This window comes from Lampris incognitus, chromosome 9 (genome assembly GCF_029633865.1).
Source record: "Lampris incognitus isolate fLamInc1 chromosome 9, fLamInc1.hap2, whole genome shotgun sequence".
Lineage (NCBI taxonomy): Eukaryota > Metazoa > Chordata > Actinopteri > Lampriformes > Lampridae > Lampris > Lampris incognitus.
The window spans coordinates 14,939,476-14,964,491 of NC_079219.1; the positions used below are offsets into that span (position 1 = coordinate 14,939,476).

The window sequence follows — 25,016 nt, forward strand, 5'->3', positions numbered from 1 at the left end:
TCATCACTCAACTAAGTGACATCTTCAGACTGAATTTGTCACTTTTGTTGTACTAAATATTTTTGTACTAAATATTTTGTTGTAAATATTGTGCAGGGACTGTCCAGGACTGGTTGTCGCACTGATTAGTTGACGTTCGCCCTTGGGTGTCGGCCAGGACACAAGACGGAGTGGATCTTCAGGTCACTGTACTTTATTATTTGAGGCACAATAGACACGAGCTACTGGGTTTGATGGAGGTGCGTGTGTGGGTGAGTGGTGTGATGTGAGTCTTCCTTGTGTGCACGTGCAGTCTGTCCTCCTCCCAGGTCTCCATGGTGATGGTGGTCGCCACCTGGACACTATATGGCATCCCCCTCATCACATTTTCTTTTAATCTTATAAATCCATATAATTTTGCTACCCTGTTTATTTATTAAAAAAAACGTTGTATCCAGATGAACTGATTCAACCTTCTGTGACAGTTGTAATTCAGTTTCTGATTTAACCAGTTTTAACCAGTGAAAATTCCCGTTCTTGATAAGAGCATTTTCTTATATACATATAACTACGTTATATACTTACACTATCCGTGTATGTGCAAACTTACATGGCCAGTAAACTTGATTCTGATTCTCATACATTCAACTATACGACTAGAACAATTGTAGATGAATTAGTGGCTAGGAATTGCGTTGTTTCCAGAACATACCAATAAAATGAATAAAATAAAATCACGGACAGAAGACAATTTGTCCCAAGTTAGCGAGTAAGTATCATAAAACGGTTATGTTTCAGTTATTACTGTCACCACTCGTGTTCGATCAGATATTCCACCATGAAAAGTTTCGAGCCAGCCAGGAGTCGAACCTAGAATCTTCTGATCCGTAGTCAGACGCGTTATCCATTGCGCCACTGGCCCGATGCTTGTCTACGTCAGCCGAGTTAAATCTTGCCGGTTAGAGCCAATCGCGTTCCCGCCTTCTACCACAACTCTGCCCGTACTTGTGTGCTCCGGCCAATCAGCGCTCGTATCGTCACCAAGAGTTCAACGTTATGCGCTTCCCGTTCGTCCTTTTTACACCTTGCTTGTCGCCGTGTATGTCTCCGTGTTACCGTCAACTTTCGACGCCGTTTTTACGTCGACGTACTTCCGTGCTACCAAGAATCACCGGAAATACAACCCGAGACCAGCGTGTCGAATCCCCGTTCGGTCATAAATCGTTACGAACGTAATCTGAATACCATGCGTCCGTATTGTCAAAATGAATAACAAAGACGTTTCGAACGGTAATAAACAATGACGAGTGGTAGTCAGTAGCTGTAGTAACAGTAGCAGCAACATTCATATAGTAGTAAATACTTATAATATTTTATGAATCCCACAAGCAGTGTTCGAATTACAGTGCTATGTCCGGTGCCCCCCCCCCCAAATAACAATAATTTCAAAAATTGAATGGACGTACATGTCACGTATTGAAGTGGCTGATCAGCATAAAAATAACATATAGCACATATGCCATTATTGTGATAATAATAATAAAAAAAATTATAATAATAGAAAAAAGGTTGCAGCTTCTTATGAATATAATAGAATAGAACTTTATTAGTCATTTCACACAAGGTAATTAGAAATGTTATTTTCACATATTTCTCTTACATTCACTCACACACACAGAGACCCCCCTACATACGTATTTCATCAGAACATTTAAGAAAACATAAGGCCTGACCTCAAAATCAAAGATTCTGGAAAAGCAAGAATTATTAAAATCTCGGACAGAGACAGAATTCAAGCATCGCTTTACTGACATGTCGGTCACACTGATATCGGCTTTATCTGTTGTGTTCACTGCATTTCCCTTTCAGCCACTAGGAGGAAGCCAAACACTGATATGGGCAATCTTATCCAGAAAGGGCACTGTGGGTGCAGGTCTTTGTTCCAACCAAGCAGTTACACACCTGTGTCTCCTAATCAAGTTCCTCAGCAAAGACTCTACTGGTTGATTAGTGGGATCAGGTGTGTAAGTGCTTAGCTGGAACAAAAACCTGCACCCACACCAGCTTTTTCTGGATAAGATTACCCACCCCTGTGCTATGGGCTGCGACTCTACTTAATGGTTACATAGACAGACTTTGTTATGCAATTATTAGAGCTAGAAGAGTTAGAATAAAACAGACTACAATGGCCTGATGGCAGCGCTCTGTTGTTGTGGTCCTGTCTTCCATGAATTAGACGAACGTCGGCCAGCCTTGATCCAGCACTTCGCGAATGGGATAGTGTCGAATTTGTCCGGTGGAGGCCCATTGATGTCCAGAAAGGGTACGGATTTACGGGGATCTTCGGTCGATTGGAGGACTTTCTGTCTGTGTCGTTAAGGGCTGAAAACTCCCCTTTCACATTCTGCCGAAGTGGGGAGGTAGGTTTTAGTCGCAACCACGAGTCTGTTCATGATTTCCCCTTCTATTCCTTGCAACTTCCAGTCACCATATTCGTCCACTGCCTCTCTCGTCGGTTCACGCAGCAGTTTGGCCAGGTCGTGCACGCCATACAGAATTGCGCCAGAAACACGTATCCAGTGGCTTCAGTAACCGGACAAGCTCAGAATCTGCATGCGTCTGGCAAGACTGTCGCTCACTGACTGGTAAAGCTACAGCCGGTTTTGTTTATCTACTCCATAGTCTCTGTCGAAATAACACCTTTGAACAGGCCAGTTGAAAGGTGCTGTTCCGCGTGGATTTCCCCACCGTTCAGTTTCGTGGCTTTCAACACATCCATTGTATTGTAGCGAATTAAGAGGGCAGCCCGGGACCGCCACAGCCGGGACGCGAACCCGTATCTCTCACTCCGCAAGCGAGAACGTTAACCAGCCGACTAAAGGATCCGACCTGTTAGTCAACGACCAACGTGTCTACTCATCTATGCACGTTACACTATGCTGGATATGGCTACTGAAATCAGTTAAGCTTGTCTCTCTTCTCTGGAGTTTTAGGGACAGACCCTGCAGTTCACGCAGTACGTCTTTCATTGACGCCAAATCTTTCACAAAAACATGGCACTGTCCGTGTTAAAACTTCCTGACAACCGACGGATCGCAAAAACCTGCCCAATTTTCAAAATGTGCACATTCAATTCGGCTACAGCTTCTTTCAGTAACCTTGCGCACTTTGGGGATTGGTGATAAAGTGCATAAAGCTTTGAAATGATAAATTCGAAATTATTATATCCCATAGTGGATTTTAAAGAATCGTGGACTGCGAGTTCTAGGCGGTGGGCCAGGCAGTGGACTGATTGCCCATTGGGGAAATCGCTTTTGAGTTTTGTTATTGGTCCAATCAGATGCCCGAACCACCTCAACTGGCTCCTTTCGACGCGAAGGAGCAGCGGCTCTACTCCGAGCTCCCTCCGGATGTCCGAGCTACTCACCCTGTCTCCAAGGCTGAGCCCAGACACCCCACGGAGGAAACCCATCTCAGCCGCTTGTAACCGCGATCTCACCCTTTCGGTCACTACCCAAAGCTCATGACCATAGAGCATAACAAATACAAAACCCCATTGAATTTTGTGAGAACGTCCCAAAATCAAAAGTCCTCCGTGTGGCGTTTTCATGTTCTGCGTGGGTTTCCTCCGAGTGCTCCCGTTTCCTCCCACAGGCCAAAGACATGCAGGTCAGGTGACTCGACCGTACTAAATGTGTGTGTGTGTGTTTGTGTGTGTGTGTGTGTGTGTCGGCCCTGTGATCTCCTAGCGGCCTGTCCAGGCTGTCTCCCCCGCCTGCCGCCCAATGACTGCTGGGATAGGCAACAGCATCCCCGCGACCCTGAGAGCAGGATATAAGCGGTTCGGGTAATGGATGGAAAGATGGATTTGTTATAATCTTTTATTTTGTTGTTTCCTGTGAACACGAAAGAGCTTTTATTTTGAAAAGAAAGTAGACACGGGGGGTAAATCGACGGAAAAACTGTGTAGAAAGTTAACGTCAACACGGAGAAAAAGCCGGAGATAAGCAAAGTGTAGGAAGGACGAACGGGGCCCAGAGCGTAACTGCACCGGTTGAAATCGTGGTAGCGATACGAGCGCTGATTGGCCGGAGCACGCGATTCTTGGTAGATTTGTGGTAGTGGATGGGGAGGCGACTGGCGGTCACTACCAAGAGTTAGCTCGACTGACGGGTGGCAAGGAATCTCATAACGTAACGTTGTGTCCAGATGAACTTATTCAACTTCTGTGATAGTCATAATTCAGTTTCCGATTTAACTTCAACCAGTGAAAATTCCCATTCTTGATAGAGGAGTATTTTTCTTATATACATACAACTATGTTAAATACTAACACTATCCTTGCATGTATATGCAAACTTGCATGGTCAAGAAACTTGATTCTCATACAACTATACGACTAGAACAATTGTAGATGAATTAGTGGCTAGAAATCACTGTTTCCAGAACATACGAAAGAAAAACAAAACATCATGGACGGAAGACAAATTGTCCCCATATGTAAGTCAGTAAGCATCATAAAACGAATATGTTTCAGTCATTACTGTCACCATTCGTGTTCAGTCAGATTTTCCACCATGAAAAGATTCGAGCCAGCCAGGAGTCGAACCTAGAATCTTCTGATCCGTAGTCAGACGCGTTATCCATTGCGCCACTGGCCCATATAGCAAGAAAGAGGGAGGGCTGGTATAAATTGGCCAACAGGGTTAAAAACCTCCCTATCATTTACAATAAATATGAGAAAATTATTGTTTAAAAAAAACCTTTAGAACAGATTGTTTTAAATTTTGGTGGAATTTAAGAGCAGCAACAGCACTGAATAGTCACAAGACAAACACAAAATACATCTTCCATCCATTATCCAAGCCGCTTATCCTGCTCTCGGGGACGCTGGAGCCTATCCCACTAGTCATTTGGGGGCAGGCGGGGAGACACCCTGGACAGGCCGCCAGGCCATCACACACACACACACACTTTAGTACAGTCGATTCACCTAGGTCATGTAAAACAAGATCTCACGTCAGACACCAGGGCCAAATCAGATCCAGTTTTCAAAAATTGGGCAACTATTTGGCAAAAATCTAGGATAGCGTCAACCCAGTGTGTCAGAATAACGCTGTAGTGCAGCTGGCCAAAATCCTCTCTGCTAGTGTCTGAGATGTATATATCAGTGCTGGCTCAGTTCAGTTTTATTATGGCTTTTATATGGAACAGATTATGAATGTAATTTTACCATAAAGTGTGGTTGCTCCTGGCGACAGATGGCATCCAGTGCTTTACCTGTGCCCCCGTCCATGGGGTTATTGGTTGTGTCACGAAGGGCATATATGTAAAACTTTGCCAACTCCGTATTTGGATTGGGGCGACACGGTGGTGCAGTTAGCGCGGTCACCTCACAGCAAGAAGGACCTGGATTCAACCTGTTTGCATCCCAGAAAGGTTGTCGATGTGAGCTTCTCTTTAAATAAGGTAGGGCTAGACGGTGACTCTGTACAGGCCGTGAGTCCATCACAGGGCCGACACACACACACACACACACACACACACACACACACATTCACACCTAGGGACAATTTAGTATAGCCGATTCACCTGACCTACATGTCTTTGGACTGTAGCAGCAAACTGGAACACCCGGAGGAAACCCACGTAGACACGGGGAGAACATGCAAACTCCACACAGAGGATGACCCGGGACGACCCCAAGGTTGGGCTACCCCGAGGTCGAACCCAGGACCTTCTTGCTGTATGGCGACCGTGCTAACCACTGCGCCACCGTGCCCCCTGGCTGTTGTCAATGCAAATAAATTGGCAAATATATATGTATTTTTAATGAATAACCTGTGGCTCTTGGTTGGGAAGTTGCCTAACCAGAAAAGCCTAACCAAGACTATAAAAAGGCTGTCCCCCCCCCTCCCCAAAGCTAAACCCTGTAAGCAAACATTTATTTGAATAACACATGTTTTATGTTTAGTATTCATTAATATTTAATACCCATGATGTTTATCTGCTTCTCCTGCTTTTCTTTTTTTTAAGCTTTGAACCAGGCACACGGACGGCCATCACCCACCTTGGCCCACCCCTCTGTGTCCACTGAGCTGGATGATGGCACACTGCTGGCAGAGGGAACTAGGTTGGAGGATGCACATGTGACACGTATGTTTATACTTATTTAACACATACAATATTAATTACTACAAAATTTGCTGGCCCATCAGTAGTACTGACGATAATCTTTTCTTTTTTATCTACTTTTTAGAAGTTTAACAAGGGAACAATGAGGTCATCACATTCATCTTTTACACCAAACAGATGTTTAGTCATACAAACATCACAAGTTCATGTTAGAAAATATATCTACCAGTATTTATAGTATGCATGTACACACAATCACACATTTAAATGTATAAACATATGTTACATGGACAAGAATGATGTGAAGCACACTCTGGTGCAACACGTTTAATTTTTGTTGGGAATCTGTTGGGAAAATATGAAAATACAATTCAGGTCAGCAGCGCTGTCTGTCCTATGCATATTTGAACTCACTCACCATGTACTGACGGCTGCTACTTTACTGGCCTGGACAATTTCCACATATTACTCCATTCCTTCCCACTCTAACCAGATATCACTAATAATAATGAACATAAATGCCATTGACAATTCATAAAGAATGCCATAAACACCTTTATTACCTATACTGATCTGGATTCTCTTTTCGCAGGGTTTCTCTGTTCGACATCTTCAGCAAATCCTCAATTTCATCTTTCTTCCAGGAATCGGAGAATTACAGGTAAGTGACAGTTTAGCTATAGAATCATTCTCCTTTCAGGTATCGACAGTAATCAACAGTTTACATGAAAATATCTGGTAAGTAATAGGTAGTATTTTAATATTGCTTTCGTGTTTACAATGGCATTAACTTGTCTTATTCCCATTTTTATACCTTGAAACATATTTTCAACTCAATAACTTTGGAGAGATGGCATAAGAATAACATAGGCTGTAACATTAGCATATTGACCCATGTAATCGTTAGCTCTCCAGTCTGCTTGATACGTTACTCAACTACATTGCTATGAACATGCCTTTAATGCAGCATCATTCACAGTTTACCAAACATAAATCCATTCATCCATCCATCCATTAGCTGAACTGCTTATCCTGTTCTCAGGGATGCTGGCGCCTATTCCAGCAGTCATTGGGCAGCAGGCGGGGAGACACCCTGGACAGGCCGCCAGGCCATCACAGGGCCGAGATACACACACACACGCTCGTACCTAGGGGCAATTTAGTATGGCCAATTCACCTGACTTGCATGTCTTTGGACTGTGGGAGGAAACCGGAGCCCCAGAGGAAACCCCCGCAGACATGGGGACAACATGCAAACTCCACACAGAGGACGACCCGGGATGACCCACCAAGGTTGGACTACCCCGGGGCTCGAACCCAGGACCTTTTTGCTGTGAGGCGACCGCGCTAACCACTGCGCCGCCAAACATAAATCCCCTAAACATAAAACTGCTAACTCGACTGACTTAAGCTAATGCAGAAAGGTACCAACTGTCTCTTAGTTTAGCTAGCACACTTCTTTATTCTTTCTCTTAATCTTTAATCACAGAAACTAAACAATAGTCATCAGCTACGGTCAAATTCAATGTCTCTGCATGTTGCGGTTAGTTACAAACTAAAGTCTTAATCAAATATACTACCATTGTCTACTACTACCTGGTTCTGTTTATAGTCGGCTTCCCTGTTGGAAAAGTTGAAAATACAGTTCAGGTCAGAAGCGCTTTCTGCCGTATGCACATTTGAACTCACTCATCGGCTCCCCCTTTACTGATGCCTAGTACAATGCGCAGAGCGCCCTCTGCTGACAACGCTGTGCTTAACATGAATAAAATAACCACAAATCCCAATAAAGGACCAGATAACAGACTAATACAGGTAAGTGACAAGGTAGTTATGTTTTTGAGACCTTAGTTTTCACTGAGTTCAAAAATTAGGGGGCTACTATGTCCTTGTCATTTCAAACATACAGTGCCACATATACATACAAGCACGTAATGGCATACAGTTTCATGGGATCAGTCACACTCAAGTACACTGAAAAAAGGGGAGAGGTGGCGTTGTACAATTTCCAAAAATAAATTTCGTATGAATGACGATTCATTTATGTTACTTCGCTGATCAAATTTCAGTCATGACCTCTACATGACTGAATTGAAAACAGAAAAAAAGAGGAATTCTTTTAATTTGATGGGTGCAGTCTGTAACAGTTCCCTTATAAGGGCTCAAAGCTGCAGTTCCTAAGTGTCAACCTTACTTTCAACCCATTCGAGTGGTAAAGAACCACGTTTGTGTTTTAAGAACACTGTTGCGAAGCATTGTTGAGCCATCAGAAGCTAATACTTCAGCGAGCTAACAGCGGCTTAGTCTCTTACTTCATATGGGTTATGCAAAGGTATAAAGACTGAGGAGAAGACAAGAACATCAGGAATGTCAAACTTTTCTTTGGATATATTATTATCATTAGTAGTAGTATATTTTATTTTTTTATTCTGAGCAAGGGTCAGATTGCCTTTCTACCACATCACCGCACTACAGATCACATTTACACCCTACACACCCTAATTAGCCCTGTGATGGCCTGGCGGCCTGTCCAGGGTGTCTCCCCGCCTGCCGCCCAATGACTGCTGGGATAGGCTCCAGCATCCCCGCGACCCTGACAGCAGCGTAAGCAGTCTGGTTAATAGATGGATGGATGGATGTAAAGTTTCAGTCAGGACGAATGAAGAAGTTATGTTTCGTTTGGAAACCCTGCCCCCTTCGAACAGCAAAAATTTCTGCAGTGGAATTCTGTCCACCATCTGGTCCATCTGGTCGGTCGGGGCGCCCCCCGGATCGGCAGGGAACCAATAGAAATGATCAAATCCGCTGTGGCGACCCCTGGGAAACAGGGAACAAGCCGAAAGAAGAAGTTGTAGACTCAATAAATATGTTGTCTTTACTAAAGAAAGTACCGTAATGAATTAATGCAAATCTTTTATAAAAGTAGTTTTTAGTTTATTTTTTTGAGGCTGCAGCAGTAGCATAATGTTAATAGTAATATTTTTAGCTCATCGTATTTTATGCAATTTAAGGTTCTTTCCATCTGAGGACACGTGACCGGATGATGATGAATGTTCTTTATTGATAAAATCACAGAAAATTGAAAACAGAAAAAAAATTTCAAAAATAAAAATTCCTCGTCAACTACCTTGGTCTGGTTGGGTTGCTTCTGATCATGGGCCCCGTGTGTGTGTGTGTGTGTGTGTGTGTGTGTGTGTGTGTGTGTGTGTGTGTGTGTGTGTGTGTGTGTGTGTGTGTGTGTGTGTGTGTGTGTGTGTGTGTGTGTGTGGATCAGGGTAACTTCCCTGAAATCATTATTTCGTGGTTGTGATGTCTGCAAACGCACGGACTGCATAGGAAAAAAAACAGTGGCTTAAGTCCAAGTTTAAAAAAATAAGGCAAACAAGAAAAGATATTTCACTGTACATTTTTTCCATTTATTTCTGAATACTATTTACTGTTTTGGGTTCTTTTTAATTTAATTCTTGGGGAAAATGCAGGTTGGCTGCTTATAGTTCATCCCTCACACAGACAACCCATTAATGACTGCCCTTGGTGGATCACATTGTTATACAGAACTAGCCAGCAGAGAAATTAATCTCTCTCTACTGTTGTGTATGTTTCCCAGAGTCTTTGCCTCTTCAAGTCTATGGTTAACTTTATTCCCATCCTCCCCAGTTCATTATTTAACACATTTATCATAAAAACATGAAATAAAAGATGCAACTTTGCCATACAGTGTGTTTGGCATGTTATGGCAAAGCTAACTCAATGAGGGTCACATAAAAAAATGAAACTCCAGGGCCGCACATTTATTCACATTACCGAGTAACTGAAGAAAGCAAACTAATGATCATTGACTGTGTTTTTAAATATGGCATACGGGCTAACAGGCAGTTTAGGGCATTGTTAGGTGAGCAGAATCATGAGTGGCAATGACACGTGAACTTAGACTGAGTGCCTTTTCATGAACTGTGCGATAAATAAATTGTGCAGAGCATCCAGGAAGTAACTCTCTAAACGTCCCTTTCATACAAATGCCTGAACTTTGTCATATCGTCTCCTAGTATGGGCTGCTTGAAATAAAAGCCCTGAACAAGACAAAAGCAGATATCCTGGTTCATACGCACTAACTGGCCATATTGTTTCAGTAAAAGTCTAAAATTTTCAAATGCTTGTTTAATCATCCGGTCAACATGACCTATTGTCAGCATACTTTTTAATGAAGCCTCATCTTTCATTTCATTTAGTTGTTTCTTTTATTACAGTCACATTTGGAATGACCGCTCTGACATGTGGTTGTGCTTGGAGAAAAAATATCTTGAGGAAAGATACTTTGTCATCTTTCATTTCATTTAGTTGTTTCTTTTATTACAGTCACATTTGGAATGACCGCTCTGACATGTGGTTGTGCTTGGAGAAAAAATATCTTGAGGAAAGATACTTTGTTGCTCCTCCAGTCTGTCATGACATCAAAGTTTGACTTTGCTAATGATTCAAACCTGATCAAAGTGTCTGTCAGCCTTGATTCTAAATTGACAAAGTTATAACTGCTTGGCATCCAATAATTACATGAGTGTTTGTTTTTCATTAAAAAGACAGTCATAACAAACAAGATTAAATGGTGAATTTTATTTTATAACCCCCCCCCCAAGATTATTTAGGGTTGGTTTGGGTTAATTTAATTCAGATGAAAGCAGTAAATGATTAATAAAAAACAAGATTTCTTTGGTTATTTTACCTTTATGCTTTGACATTTAGGGAAAATGGGCACAATTAGTAAAAATAAAATCAGGGTAATTTGCTTTGATGTGACCACAAATTGCTTTTTCTAGTTGTAAATGTGATGAATATTTGAGTGTGCAGAAACATGCCCATTTGAATGAGCGATGTAGTGTGCACCGCATATTCATAGCTAGCCAAGCCAACTATCTGTCCTCGGCATTAGCTAGATACATCGCCCTTTGTCTTCTGTAGGTCTGCAAAGTGTAAAATAAATATCTTTTAACAGTACAATATTATCAAAATACAGTCCCAACAAATTTATTTTAAAGAAAAAAGTAGCCTTTCAGATGTTGGTTCAGTAAAACAGTTGATGACAAGTAAAGCCACGCGATGACGGAGGGTATATGCTGTACCAGACAGCGTTTACAGATTGCAGTGATACTCATGGTGCTCCACAGTCTTACAGCGAATAACAATCCCAATTACGAGTCAACTTCTACAGTTTGTTCCTGGACATAGACAATGTAGTGGTGAGTGCTCTCTCCCTGAGTGAAGACTGTCAGGGCCTCCAGGCCCTCGGTCTCCTCAACAACCATCAGCTGATTTGCGGTGGCACCCTCCTCACCATCGACCACCATCAGCTGGTCGCTGCCGCTGCCAGGATCCTTCTCATTAGCCACCTGCCAAAACAGTCACAACTCAGCTGACCGAACTGTGTCGTCATTTCAGCATGTTCAGCATCAAACTGAGACAGGGTCCTGACCAGCCGAGTAAATGTGCGAACATTCCGTAAATGTGCAATCACTCTAATCCCTATTATTTCATAAAATAATGGATGGATGGATGAACAAGTTACGTATTCAAATAGAATGATGCAACTAAAAAGCCGCCCTGAATACCTACGGATACTTGGAAAAACATGTCGTCTTTCAGCTGTGACATTGTTTAATCTATAAATAAATTTCAGTCTTTACATATTGTGTAATTAGTCGTGACCAGCAAAAAAAAAAAACAAATCTCCCTCAAGTATAGGAACTTTTGAGTTTAATATTGAGTATTTTATTCAGTTTTTCTTTTTTCCATTTTCATTGAGTTCAGCGCTGGGTAAACCTATTATTTAATTATGCTTTTTCTATTCAACCTTTCAAATTCAATAAATCAGAAATGTGTTAAACATACTTGCATATGAACCAAATGTAGTCCCTAACTAATTAGGTGGTCATACTATCCTAACCCCTCATTTAGAAAACCACTATCTAAAAGGCTGTTCTCTAACACCGTTGTATTTTACAATACATGTCATATTCAACGCCATGGTACAGTCTGTCATATTTTTAACTCCTATAAGCATTCTAACCCTGTATATAATGGTTTGTTAATAAATTTGTAATGCATTTCCTAAAGGATGTGCCTTTTATGCGTGTTTAAAAGTAAACTGTATTGATGTTTATACCTGCTCCACCACGGTCACAGTGCCAGGAGCCATGGTGACAACAGATGTGATAGCGTCTTTGCTCTCTGAACTGAGTTCGATAATCTGCTGGAGAATATTCACTGCCCCTGCAACACAACACAAAACACACAAACTAATATGTTTGTTACTGGCATACTATACAACATACGATACTACAACATGACATAGTATGCTCTGTTTGACCAGTCACATACTACATTACTCAGCAATATCAAAAGCATGCAAACAGCACTGGCATTTTCTTTTCTGGTGGCACTTTGCAGCTAGTATCACTCATCTAATACCACTATTGGCATCAATTGCTACTTGTGTGCCCTTACTTACTTAAATTATTATTATTGGTATCTACTGCCATCTTCTTTCTATCTGCATTTGACATTTTGTGCTCTTATGAAGATAATATGCCTGTTATACTGATATTCTACTTTGTACTTTGATTTTACGATTCTCCATCTCTTGGTGATGTAAGAAACACTTACACTAATGCTCTTGACATGACATGGTCTTTTGGGTCTCAAATTATTATTATTTTGTGCTCTATGATGCCAGTCAGTAACATTCGAATTCGCCTGTTCATTACTGACTTTCTTGGGAGTCGCTCTGGATGAAAGCATCTGCCAAATGAATGAATGCAAATGAAAAATTTACCAGAACTTGCCCCAAGTATCTTTTTAGCACTGTTGTTGGAAAAAAACAAAACCGGTGGTTCCTGGTAGAGCTAGGCAAGTTAGTAATTTAGTTATTCTGGTACCATACTATTCTTTCTGTTGTCCGGTAGCACTGCTGCAGTTACCTCATCAAGCCAGCCAGTTGGTCCTTTTGTCAACTACCAATATTGCTATTGTATACAATTTCCAGTTTCTTGTTGTTTTTGTCTCATATTACTGCTATTACTCCCTGCAGTTGATTTGCCAGTTCATTTAAGTATTGTGCAGATAATTTCTATTTTTCTTTTTTTTTTTTACCATTGCTGGTGTCCTGCAGGGCTGCTACAGCTGCCTCTGCTGGTTGCTCCTCATCTTCCATAGAGACAAACTCTTCTGTCTCCACCACCTTGATATAAATACAATATAATTTCAGTCTTTGACCTTTCTCGATAGTTTTAAAATTCCTCAAAGAAAACTGTAATGTTATACATTCATACAGCTATAAAAACAAATGGGGATATGAACAGAAACAAACCAACAAATAGGCCATTTGCCACCTATTTGTTGTTATGTCTGTGTGTCTCTCCAAATCTGTTATTCAGAGTGTGTACATGCACCTAGTATGTGTACTTTTTGCACGTGTGTTTGTGTCTTTTGGGTTTACCTCCCAGGCGCGATTTCCCTCCATCAGTTTCAGGTTGTGTTTGTTCTTCAGGTGGCGATTCAGTTCCCACTTTGTGCCATAAACAAACTCACATACAGGGCACTTCATACCGCCTAGACACACACACACGCAGGCATAATAAAAGTTAAGTAATGTAGCCCTGCACACAGTCTGTCACCAAGTCCACTGCTGTCAAGATTTTTATCCTGATACTCCCATGTTAAACACTTACTTTAAAAACTCTCAATATTATAATATAGTAAAATTAAACAAAAATTATTCTACATAATTTATTTTTTAAAAAAGAAAACAAACAATGACTATCTCACCCAAAGTGAAATATGGCTTTAAAGGTACAGACAGAAAGACCTTGCTGTTGTAGAGTATCTGTGTTGGGCAGTCCTGGTCCGGCGTTCTGGTACTCTTGTTCAGGGTGTTTCCTGCTGTAGTGTCTCTTCAAGGGACCAGCAATGTTACAGGAGTAGTGGCAGTGGGCACAACGGAATGGCTAGAGATACAGACGTGTGGCAAATTAAAGGAAAAACCAACATAAAGGGTTTTAGTAAGGTGTTGGGCCACCACGCACCTCCAGAACAGCTTCAATGCTTCTTGTCATAGATTCTACAAATCTCTGAACTCTACTGGAGGAATGGAACACCATTCTTCCAAAAGACATTCCCTCAGTTGGTGTTTTGATAACGGTGGTGGAGAGCACTGTCTAATACGTATCTCCCATAGGTGTTCAATTGGGTTGACATTTGGTGACTGTGAAGGCCATAGCATATAATTTGCATCATTTTCATACTCATCAAACCATTCAGCTGCCCCCCTATCTCCTATATATGGGGGCATTGTCATCCTGGAAGAGACCACTCCCATTAGGATAGAAATGTTCTGGGGCATTGTTGAACGCAATGGAGTCTGGACACGTTTCCTGAAGCTCCGCAAAGTAGTGGCAAAAGTTTTTAAATTTAAAGCACAGTTTTACCTTACTTTATGGAAATACTGCCTTAAAGTACATTATTAGTATCTACTAATTCCCGTTGCTCTTTCGAATGACAGCTAATGGCTGTAAACCACTTTTGAGAGTCTACCGAAGAAGCCTGCAGATGACACCCTCCAAAATGAAGAAAGAAGTGAGTAAATTGTGACGCTAAATAAATAATAATAATAATAATATAATAAATTAAACTTATATAGCACTTTTCTAATACTCATTCACTTTACAATAAACGGGGTGAAACAAGACAGGTATAAAGACGCTACTTCCCTGTTAGCACTTTCCGCTAACATTGTTCGCTAGCCAACACTGCCGTTAACAGCGCTATTGTCACATATATTTAATATTTAATATATTTAATATTGAACTTTAACAACTGGTCTGTTAACTGAACATTTCTATCAGACTGTGTTCTTAGAAGTATAAACAGAACCTTGGTCATCTGATAGATTGCTAAAATGATTGATAAGATAGAAATCTCCAAGACTTGGCCTAAAAGGAGGTGGGCCTCGGTGGAACCCCGACTTTGCTTAAGCAGTTAACCTTGCAAAACAACTCACTAAGTGGGGAGGAGATTTGTAATCACCAGAGCACGCCATTTAACCTGGAAACGTTCACCAAAGCACTTGAAGGACTGAAGCGGGACATGTATGATAAACTGGACTGAGAAACTGACACATTTTCCAAAACGCTCTGCTCAGAAATGACTCTAATAAAAGATGAGCTAAAATCATCCATGGCTACATTACAGACAACAGTAAACTCACAGGGCTCTGCCATAAAGGACCTTAAGCTCTCGAGCTACCACCTGCAGTGATAACTATTCTTAGCAACACAGTGAATACTCTTAAAGGTGAATTTAAAGTGCTCCAAGCTAAACATGAGGACCTAGAGGGAAGGTTAAGATGCAATAACATTCATCTGGCGGGCATCCCAGAGGGTTTGGTGGGTCACCACCCAAGAGAGTTAATTTCTCAACTTCTGCAGGACATACTAAACCTGGATAAAATGCCCCTCTTGGATTGCATCCACAGATCCCTTTGAGCATGGGGCTTGGTTGCATTCTTGCAGGAGACTCACTTGAAGGTCTTGGACCACTCTAGGTTGCAGAAGGGCTGGGCTGGCCAATTTTATCACTCTGCTTTCCAAAGCAAAGCTGGAGGTGCTGCTATTCTAATGCATAAATCTGTACCTTTTGTTTCCTCCAATGTCATCTCAGACACCAATGGTAGATATATTATTGTCACTTGATTCCTGCCAACGTATATGCACCAAATTGGGGTGACAATTAACTTCTTTCACCCTTTTTTTTCTAAGCTTCCAGATATGTTCTCACACCTTCTTGTCCTCGGGGGGTTAACTGTTGGTGGGCTCCTTTAGATCAGTCCCCCAGTAAACCTAGCAATCCATCTAAATCTTCTAAAGTTATTTAAGCTTTTCTTCAGGAATTTTCTGTTACGGACTCCTGGTGTTTTTTAACCCCACAGGTAGGGAGCATACATATTTCTCCCCTGTCCATCATACTTACACCCGCATTGATTACTTTTTCCTAGACAATAGACTCATTCGTACCCTCTGTTTGTTCAAGTTCTCACAATTCTATTGTCATATCAGACCATGCCCCTCTGACTTTAGATTTAGCAGTAGGTGGAGGACATGAGTCCTGCACATCTTGAAGTTTTAATCCACGCTCGTTGTCTGATGACAAATTTGTCTCATTTCTGACGGCTAAAATTGATCTTTTTAGAGCCACAAATGAGACACCTCGTGTCTCACTGTCTCTTCTTTGGGAGACCTTTAAGGCCTACATTAGGGGGCAAATTATGTCATATACTAGTTTTGATAGGAAACAAGAGGAAAAAGAGACTGTCCAAGCTCATGACTCAGATATTACAGTTGGATAATATACATACAACTTCACCTTCCCCAATGGTGTACAAGGATTGTCTTTTTTTAAAGGTGGAGTTTGATAACTTGTCAACTGTTCAAGCTGAAGACATGCTACTCAAATCACAACATCCTCACTATGAGTCTGGGGATAAGGCTAGTAAATTACTTTCACACTAACTTCGCCAGACATCCTCAAATCATCAAATTCCTCAAATTCAAACGACGGATCCTCAAACAATTAATGATTAATTTAGGGGCTTCGATACCTCTCGCTATACTTCCAAACAGTTAGCTGACCCCTCAGTTTTCGACTAATTTTTCAGCAGTCTTACTGTCTCCACCGTTGATGCAGCTTCCAAGCTTCAACTAGAGCAGACAATAACGATTGAGGAGATTTCATGAGCGGCAGGTGCAATGCAGTGCTCCAAGTGTCCCAGACCAGATGAGTTTCCGGTCAAGTTTTACAGGAAGTTTATGGTTAAGATAGCCCCCAATATGCTCACTTATTCATTGGACACCGCCTCTTCCCCTCCATCCTTGTCACGGGCCTCCATTTGATTAATACTAAAAAAGAATAAAGACCCCCTTTCTTGCTTACTTTACATGGACTATAAAATACTAGCCAAGCTACTGGCTATATGTTTGGAAACCGTCTTGCCATCTGTAATTTCTCCTGATCAGACAGGCTTAATTAAAAACAGACACGCTTTTTCGAATATTAGATGCTTATTTAATGTTACGTACAACCCCTCAAACTCAAAGGACCCCGGAATTGTAAACTCTTTAGACGCCGAGAAGGCTTTCGATAGAGTCGAGTGGGGCTATATTTTCCATGTTTTGGAGGAATTTGGCTTTGGCGAGAGGTTTATTGCTTGGGTCAAATTATTGTACAGCTCTCCATTTGCATATGTTAGAACGAATGACAACCACTTGGACTACTTCCCTCTCTTTAGGGGCACAACACAGGGATGCCTAATGTCCCCCATGTGCTTAGCCATAGCCATTGAGCCCCTCGTTATTGCGTTCCGATCTAACCCTCACATCACAGGTGTGACCAGGGACAGCATTGAGCAGAGGGTATCACTTTATGCAGATGATTTGCTCTTCTATGTTTCCAAGCCTGATATAATTATATATAATGTGCTTTCTGTTCTTAACTCATTTGGTCTCATCACTGGCTATAAGCTGAATTTTAATAAGAGTGAACTCTTCTCTCTAAATGCTGCAACTTGCAAATACCCACTTCACACATTACCATTTAGAATAGTTCTGGACATTTTCACATACTTGGGTGTCCAAATCACTATAATTTTACCCCTCTCCTCACTTGAATACAGCAGGACTTTGAGAGATGGTCGTTACTCCCTTTATCTCTAGCTAGTCAAATTAATTCAGTTAAAATGAATATCCTGCCTAAATGTTCCTTCCCATTTCATTGCATTCCATCTTGAGCCCAAAATCATTTTTTCAAAAACTTGACGGGATTATCTGAGGGTTCATTTTGGATGAATTCAAGAATCCGCAAAGTATACCTGCAGAGACCGAGGAGGTTGGTGGGGGGTATGGCCCTAATAAATTTTAATTTTTATTATTGGGCAGCCAACTTCTGCATACTTCAGCATTGTTTGTGGGCACATAGCTTGCATAATATTCCCACTTGGTTGAGGGAAACATCTTCCTGTATACCATCTTCACTGGCTGTTTTGGTTTACACCCCTAGTGGTTCAGCCTGCTCAGAATACTGCAAGAACATTTTAGTCAAGACAACTCTCAAAATTTGGAATCAATTTAGAAGCCACTTTAGATTACAAACCTTTTCACTACAGGCTCCTATTTAGAAATCACGCCTTCCTTCCCTCTCTAGAAGACGGAACTTTTTTCCATGTGGTCTGATCTTGGCATAAAGTCATTTAATAATCTGTATATTGAGAGCACCTTTGCATCCTTCCAAAAGATTTCAGATAAATTTAATATCCCAAAAAGCCACTTTTTAAAATATCTATGTACAGGTTCATAGTTGTGTCTGTGACACAAGCTCCCAATTTCTCTCTCAGCCCATAAGCCCCTCCACGGATGCTTTTTTTTATCACCACTCCCCTACATTAAAAGGTATCATCTCATGTGAATATGAGAGAATGTTCTCTCTTCAGAGCTCCTCATCATTAGCTGTCAAAACATCTTGAGAGCTTAGCTTAGCAGAGAGAACACGGATATGTTTTTTGAACAGGGTGTTTAGTATATCAGTAAGCCCTGCTAGGCTGTTTTTAGTTTTTCTGGCCGCCAAATGATGTCACATTATGTCACTTGGTGACCGGAAAAAAAAAACAACCCAGTTTCACGGCCACTCCAGAGATGCAGAAACGATCAGGAATAACTGCAGGTGTTTTTCTTATGCACTATCCCTGTCACAGATAGCAAAGATAAGGTTGACAATTGGAGAATCCTCCCTTTAATCAAGAATTGAGGTGCCAGCTTTTTAAAACACTTTAAGTGGCCGTTTTACTTTTGCCTATTGAATTTTGTTACAAGTTTTTTGATGCTCCGCTGAACTGACTGAATTTGGCCTGGGCAGTAACAATTCAAAATGTGGCCCTTATTCATATTATTAAATTACCAATACTTAAAATTTTTGCTCCACTGCTAATCTGCCCAAAATCCCTGCATACGGACGAAACAGACTAAAGTGCTTCTGTGAACGAGAAGGCTGTGTACTGCCCTGAATAGAAGTGTAATGTGCTGTGAAAGTACACTAACCTTAAAATCAGCATGTTGCTCCATGTGTCTGACGAGAGCAGGTTTGGAGACACAGGTATAGTCACACTCTGAACACTGAAACTGCTTTCCTGGGGAACACACAATATCGTCTCATTATTATGATGATAATTATTGTGGTGGTGGTGGTGGTTGTAGTTATAACAATGATGGTATGTTTGCAAAGAAACACATTTTGTTCTTCCTCACATATTCATCACTTGAGCCATCTTAGCTCAGACAACAAAAACACAATAAATTAAAAAAATCACTAATAACAGCAACAGTCACGATAACAACAAAGCAACCACACCAGCGGGGCCCACATGTGATTAAAGAGAATACTGACCTAACAATCAACAAGACAAAGCAGAACAAAGAGATGCTACCAGAACGGGATGTACCTACCTTCAGCAGTGTGGCTGAGTCGGTGACTTTTCAGTGTAACTTTTGATTTGAACTTTTTCCCACACAGGTCACAGAGGTGGCTTCTCTCTGTGCTGTGGCGGTTCATGTGAGCCTTCAGGTTACTCTTACTGCGACCTGCATAGTCGCACACATTGCAGTGGTATGGCTTCAAACCTGTGCATGTATGTACCACACACACACACACACACACGCACGCACAAATACAAAGATGTGATGAGTTAAAAGGCTGATATACTAAGGGTCTGTTACAAGTTTATAAAGACAGTAAACGCATGGTCTGTAATAAGATTAAAATTCTGAGAAAGGTTTAAAAAGATCATACGGTCATGGGAAACAAATTGTTTACAAACAGTAAAAATTCATATTGTTTTAAAAGGGTTAAAATGCTAAAAATTCTTAATTCATTCGTCATTGTTAGAAGTGACATCTCTGGTGCTCATCGAATTAATTGAAGAAATAACTAATTACATAGACCAAAAACGTTTGCTGTGGGAATATTTATAGATCGAAAAAAAGCTTTTGACACTACTGATGAGAACAGATTAATAGATAAATTGGAAAGGTATGGTATCAGAGGGACGGTGCAGAATTGGCTAAGAAGCTATTTAAGTAACAGACAGCAGTTTTTAAAGCTAGGTGACCATAAATTGTCATGCATGGATATTACTTGTGGTGTACCCCAGGGGTCGGTTTTAGGTCCAAAACTGTTCATTCTGTACTTAAATATGCAAGATATCAAACATATTGAAACGTTTTTCTATTTGTGGATGACATGAATACATTTTGTTCTGGTGAGAATTTACAGCAGCTTTTGGAGGTAATCACAATAGAAATGGAGAAATTACAACAGTGGATTTGACAAAAACAGATTATCCTTAAATCTGGACAAAGAGTAGACTGAGGGGGAAAATTCACCTCACCTCCAATTGTACAAGGCAGGGGAGAAATTAATAGCTAACACTAAAAAAAAAGAAGAAAAAAAAAGCTTGCAGTGTAAACTACCCTGCTCTCACAGAGTAGTTTAACACAGTGTGAGCGTACGTTGGTGTTACCAGATTTTTGTTGCTATAGCTGTACATGAGGGAGGGTTTGAGTGTGTAGGTGCATGTCTGTACACCTTGGTGTGCCCAGATGTGTTGCTGAAGGTCACTGCTGTTCTTCAGGAAGTAGGAGTCACAGTAGGGACACTTCTCTGCCCGCTTCACCATCAGCCCTTTACCCTGCACAGTACCTGAGTCTGTTTAAAACATGCCCACACACAGAGGAACACATAAACACACACATGAATGCACAGAGATGAGAACCTTGGAAAAATTGCTTGTGATGTGGAAAAAAAAACCCTCAACAGAATATGCAAGTGACTGTGAAAAGATGAAAAGATCTGACAACAAGCCAACAGATTGAGTGAGATCTGTAACTGGTGTGAAATCTTTTGAAAGTCTGAAAAATTCAAAACAAATTATAGACTATTGTCCCTGAACAGAAACAGAATTTGGCCAGACTGTAAGAGTGTTGGCAGTAAATATGTGATGCTGTGTTTATTATCACTATTGTGAGATGACCCAAAATAAGCTGACAATGAAACACCAGTTACCTAGCAACAGTCATGGAGGAAAGTTGCAAAACCAACATGTCACCCAATGGAAAACTGCAAAGATCAACTGACAGTGTCTGGCTTTGTGCTAAGGCCCTAGTGCTGATGTTCCACCCTTGCCCACTCTAGAGATGATTTTCCATAATCAAACTGCTTGGCTCAAACTAGTCAAACTGATAGGATTGAAATTGATTTCAAAAGTAAAAACAGCAACTGTGTTAGAGTGCATTTTGTTGTCGGTGTATCAGCATGTTCACTACCAGGGTGGGATGTTTTGATGTGGTGTTTGAGTCTGTATTCTGGGTAGTTCTGATGGCAGACAGGACAGGCCACGTTTTTCCCCTGTAAAGGATAGGAAGACAAAAACATTATGATCCCTGGTGACTTCACTGTCATTTTGTGCATGACTCAGAGAGAGGTTGGGACCCATTTACCCTAAAACTGCAGAATTTTCCTAGGTTTAGGGCTTAATGTCATCAAGATAGCACCGCAGACCATAGCCTCGGTTCTGCACTCTCTTGTACTTTTTCTGTTTTTGTTTTTTTGTTTAGTTTCCAGTGCCCACTCACTGATCACATACAACAGGGAAGAACTTTTAAGCCTCCGACTGTCCACTGGACAAACTGAACAGACTTTTCTACCGGCTTTAATTGAACATTTTAACAAAAGTCTTGCTGAGGTCTTAATTGGTACAGCCCTGTGCGGACTACGATGAAGTCGGCAAAGAGGTAAGCGAGCCAGATTGCTTGCTGAATTGCGACAGCGGGGATTTAGAACCGTGCTCCCGTCAATCCACCTGGCGAATGTCAGCTCTCTGGCCAACAAGATGGATGAACTCCTGCTCTTAAACAAAAAAAACTGGACTTTTCCAGATCTGCTACCCTGTGTCTCACTGAAACCTGGCTTAGTGAGTATATAAGGGACACTACACTTCATCTGTCGCAGTTCCAACTCCTCCGGGCGGACCGTGAAACGGAGCTATCGGGGGGGAAAAACGGGGTGGCAGCATATGCATCTACATAAACCAAGGTTGGTGTATGGACGTCACAGTGTTGAAGAAATCATGCAGCCCTCACTTGGAGACCTTTTTCATTGACTGTAAGTGATTCTATTCACCATGGGAATTTTCATCATTTATTCTTGTTGGTGTCTATATCCCACCCCAGGCCTGTGTTAAAGAGGTGTTGAAACACCTGGCTAATCAAATTACAAACATGGGACGCAAATATACACACTCCCTACTCATTATCCTTGGGGATTTTAACAGACAAAACCTCAAAACTGGCAAAATACAGACAGCATGTTAAATCTCCAACCAGGGACAAAAACACTCTGGATCATTAATACACAATATTAAAAGACGCCTATCACCGTGTCCCCCGTGTAGCCCTGGGACTCTGATCACTGTCTGATTCATCTTATCCCAACCTACAGGCAGAAACTAAAATCTGCAAAGCCTGTGGTTAAAACTGTGAGGAAATGGACCAATGAGTCAAAACTGGAGCTTCAGGCCTGCCTTGACTGCACTGACTGGAGTGTTTTTGAGGCTGCACCTACAGACCTGGATGAACTTACTTACACTGTGACACCTTACATCAACTTTTGTGAGGACGTGTGTGCCCACCAAAACGCTCTGTACTTTCAACAACATTAAGCCCTAGTTCACAGCAAAACTCAGGCGGCTTTGTCAGGCCAAAGAGGAAGCCCACATGAGTGGAGATAGGATCCATGACAACAAAGCCAGAAATACACTCAAAGGAGATCAGAGGGGCAAAACGGTGCCATTCTGAAAAGCTGAAAAACAGGTTTTCTGCCAACAACCCGACATCTGCCTGGAAAGGTTTGAAAGACATACCAACTACATAAGACCATCCCCCCACACTGCAGGGAACAATTAACTGGCTGACGGTCTAAATGGGTTTTACTGCAGGTTTGAAAAGCAAAATTTCCCACCCCTCACCGGCCACAACACACAAACAACGGCACTTGCTGCCAGCCACTCTCCCCTCACCGAACCCCCACCTGCACTCAGGATCTGTGTTGAGGACGTGCGCCAGCTGGCCCCGATTTTCACACTGATCTTCAACAGATCACTGGTGCTGTGTGAAGTCCCCTCCTGCTTCAAGAGCTCCACTATCATCCCAGTCCCCAAGAAACTCTGTATCACGGGATTAAATGAATACCAGCCCATTGCCCTTATGTCTGTGGTCACGAAATCCTTCGAGAGACTGGTGCTGGCCCACCTGAAGGAAATCACAGGCCCCCTGCTTGACCCCCTGCAGTTTGCCTACCGAGCAAACAGGTCAGTGGAGGATGCAATCAACATGGGATTGCACTACATCTTCCAAAACCTCGACTCCCCAAGGACATAGGCAAGGGTCCCATTCGTGGACTTCAGCTCAGCGTTCAACACCATCGTACCAGCCCCCATCTGCCAGTGGATTAAAAACTTCCTGACAGACAGGGGGCAGCTAGTGAGGCTGGGGAAAATGATATCCAGTACCCGGACAATCAGCACTGGTGCCCCCCAGGGATGTGTGCTCTCTCCTCTACTCTTCTTCCTTTACATAAATGACTGCACCTCAGGTGAGCCGTCTGTTAAACAAACTCCTGAAGTTTGCAGACAACACAACCATCATTGGTCTTATCCGGGATGGTGTCGAGTCTGCATATAGACGGGAGGTTGAACAGCTGGCCCTCTGGTGCGGCCATAACAACCTGGAGCTGAACATGCTCAGAACAATGGAGATGACAGTGGACTTCAGGTGGAGCCCCCAAACACTGCCCCCCCCGCACCATACTCAACAGTACGGGTCTGCGGTGAGAACCTACAGATTTCTGGGTTCCACAATCTCCCAGGACCTAAGGTGGGCATCCAATATGGACACAATCATCAAAAAGGACCAGCAGACAATGTCTCTCTCCACCAGCTCAAGTTCAACCTGCACCAGGAACAGCTGATTCAGTTCTACAGTGGAATAATCCAGTCTGTCCTCTGCACATCTATCACTGTCTGGTTTGGATCGGCCACCAAACAGGACAGGGACAGACTACAATGGACAGTTAAGTCTGCAGAGAAAATGATTGGTGCCAACCTTGCCCTCAATTCTGGACATATACACCTCCAGAGTCAGGAAACGGGCAGGCAACATCACTGCAGACCCATCGCACCCTGGTCACGGCCTGTTCCAACGCCTCCCCTCTGGTAGGCGCTACAGAGCACTGTACCCCAAAACAACCAGATATAAAAACTGTTTCTTTCCGTGGGCTGACATTCAAATGAATGCTTAACACTGCCAAATAAATCCAACCATTATGTATATACTGGACTGTACATTGTACATATACTGGTACGCTCTGTCATGTCCATCTACCTCAGGCATATATGTAAGTAACCTGCTAACATTTATTTCAGCATCTGTGATATATTCTCTGCACCAATGCACTTTATCACCTCTTATTTCACTTGTATATAGTCAATCCTTGTGTATATATCTGAAGATTGTTGTGTTTTAGTGTTGTTATTCTATGTTAAGTACACAGAGAGCCACAGAAACGGAGTCAAATTCCATGTATGTGCAAATCTACATGGCCAATAAACATGATTCTGACTCTGATTAATTATGGCTGCACTTGTAAAATTAGGGACTGCAGCAAACGTATTTAAAGCAATAATTTTTGTGAGCACTTATAGCCAACTTCACCAAACTGAAGACAAGTTGGTTCTTGAGGTAAAAGATGTCATTTGA

At 41.9% G+C, this 25,016-nt stretch overlaps 1 protein-coding gene, 1 long non-coding RNA gene and 2 other non-coding genes across 4 annotated transcripts in view; 1 reads left to right on the top strand and 3 right to left on the bottom strand.

Annotated features, from left to right (window-relative positions):
• Positions 1–828: 828 nt before the first annotated feature.
• On the bottom strand, positions 829–901 carry trnar-acg (transfer RNA arginine (anticodon ACG)). The gene has a single exon. It is a non-coding gene; the product is annotated as a tRNA-Arg (tRNA).
• Positions 902–4,349: 3,448 nt separating this feature from the next.
• On the top strand, positions 4,350–7,167 carry LOC130117504 (uncharacterized). The gene is made up of 4 exons (XR_008810686.1): positions 4,350–4,479; positions 6,016–6,135; positions 6,707–6,775; positions 7,157–7,167. It is a non-coding gene; the product is annotated as an uncharacterized LOC130117504 (long non-coding RNA).
• Positions 4,568–4,640, bottom strand: trnar-acg (transfer RNA arginine (anticodon ACG)). Its single transcript has one exon. It is a non-coding gene; the product is annotated as a tRNA-Arg (tRNA).
• Positions 7,168–10,727: 3,560 nt separating the features above from the next.
• The window catches only part of LOC130118470 (zinc finger protein ZFAT-like), a 37,242-nt gene continuing 22,953 nt past the window's right edge, over positions 10,728–25,016 (bottom strand). The window contains exons 17-25 of the mRNA XM_056286925.1: positions 21,528–21,609; positions 20,791–20,910; positions 19,653–19,826; positions 19,248–19,336; positions 13,973–14,111; positions 13,604–13,716; positions 13,258–13,345; positions 12,272–12,378; positions 10,728–11,498 (exon numbers count right to left, since the gene is read on the bottom strand). Coding sequence (XP_056142900.1) covers positions 11,301–11,498; positions 12,272–12,378; positions 13,258–13,345; positions 13,604–13,716; positions 13,973–14,111; positions 19,248–19,336; positions 19,653–19,826; positions 20,791–20,910; positions 21,528–21,609 — 1,110 coding nt within the window. The 3' untranslated portion in view covers positions 10,728–11,300. The remainder of the gene's footprint in view (positions 11,499–12,271; positions 12,379–13,257; positions 13,346–13,603; positions 13,717–13,972; positions 14,112–19,247; positions 19,337–19,652; positions 19,827–20,790; positions 20,911–21,527; positions 21,610–25,016) is intronic.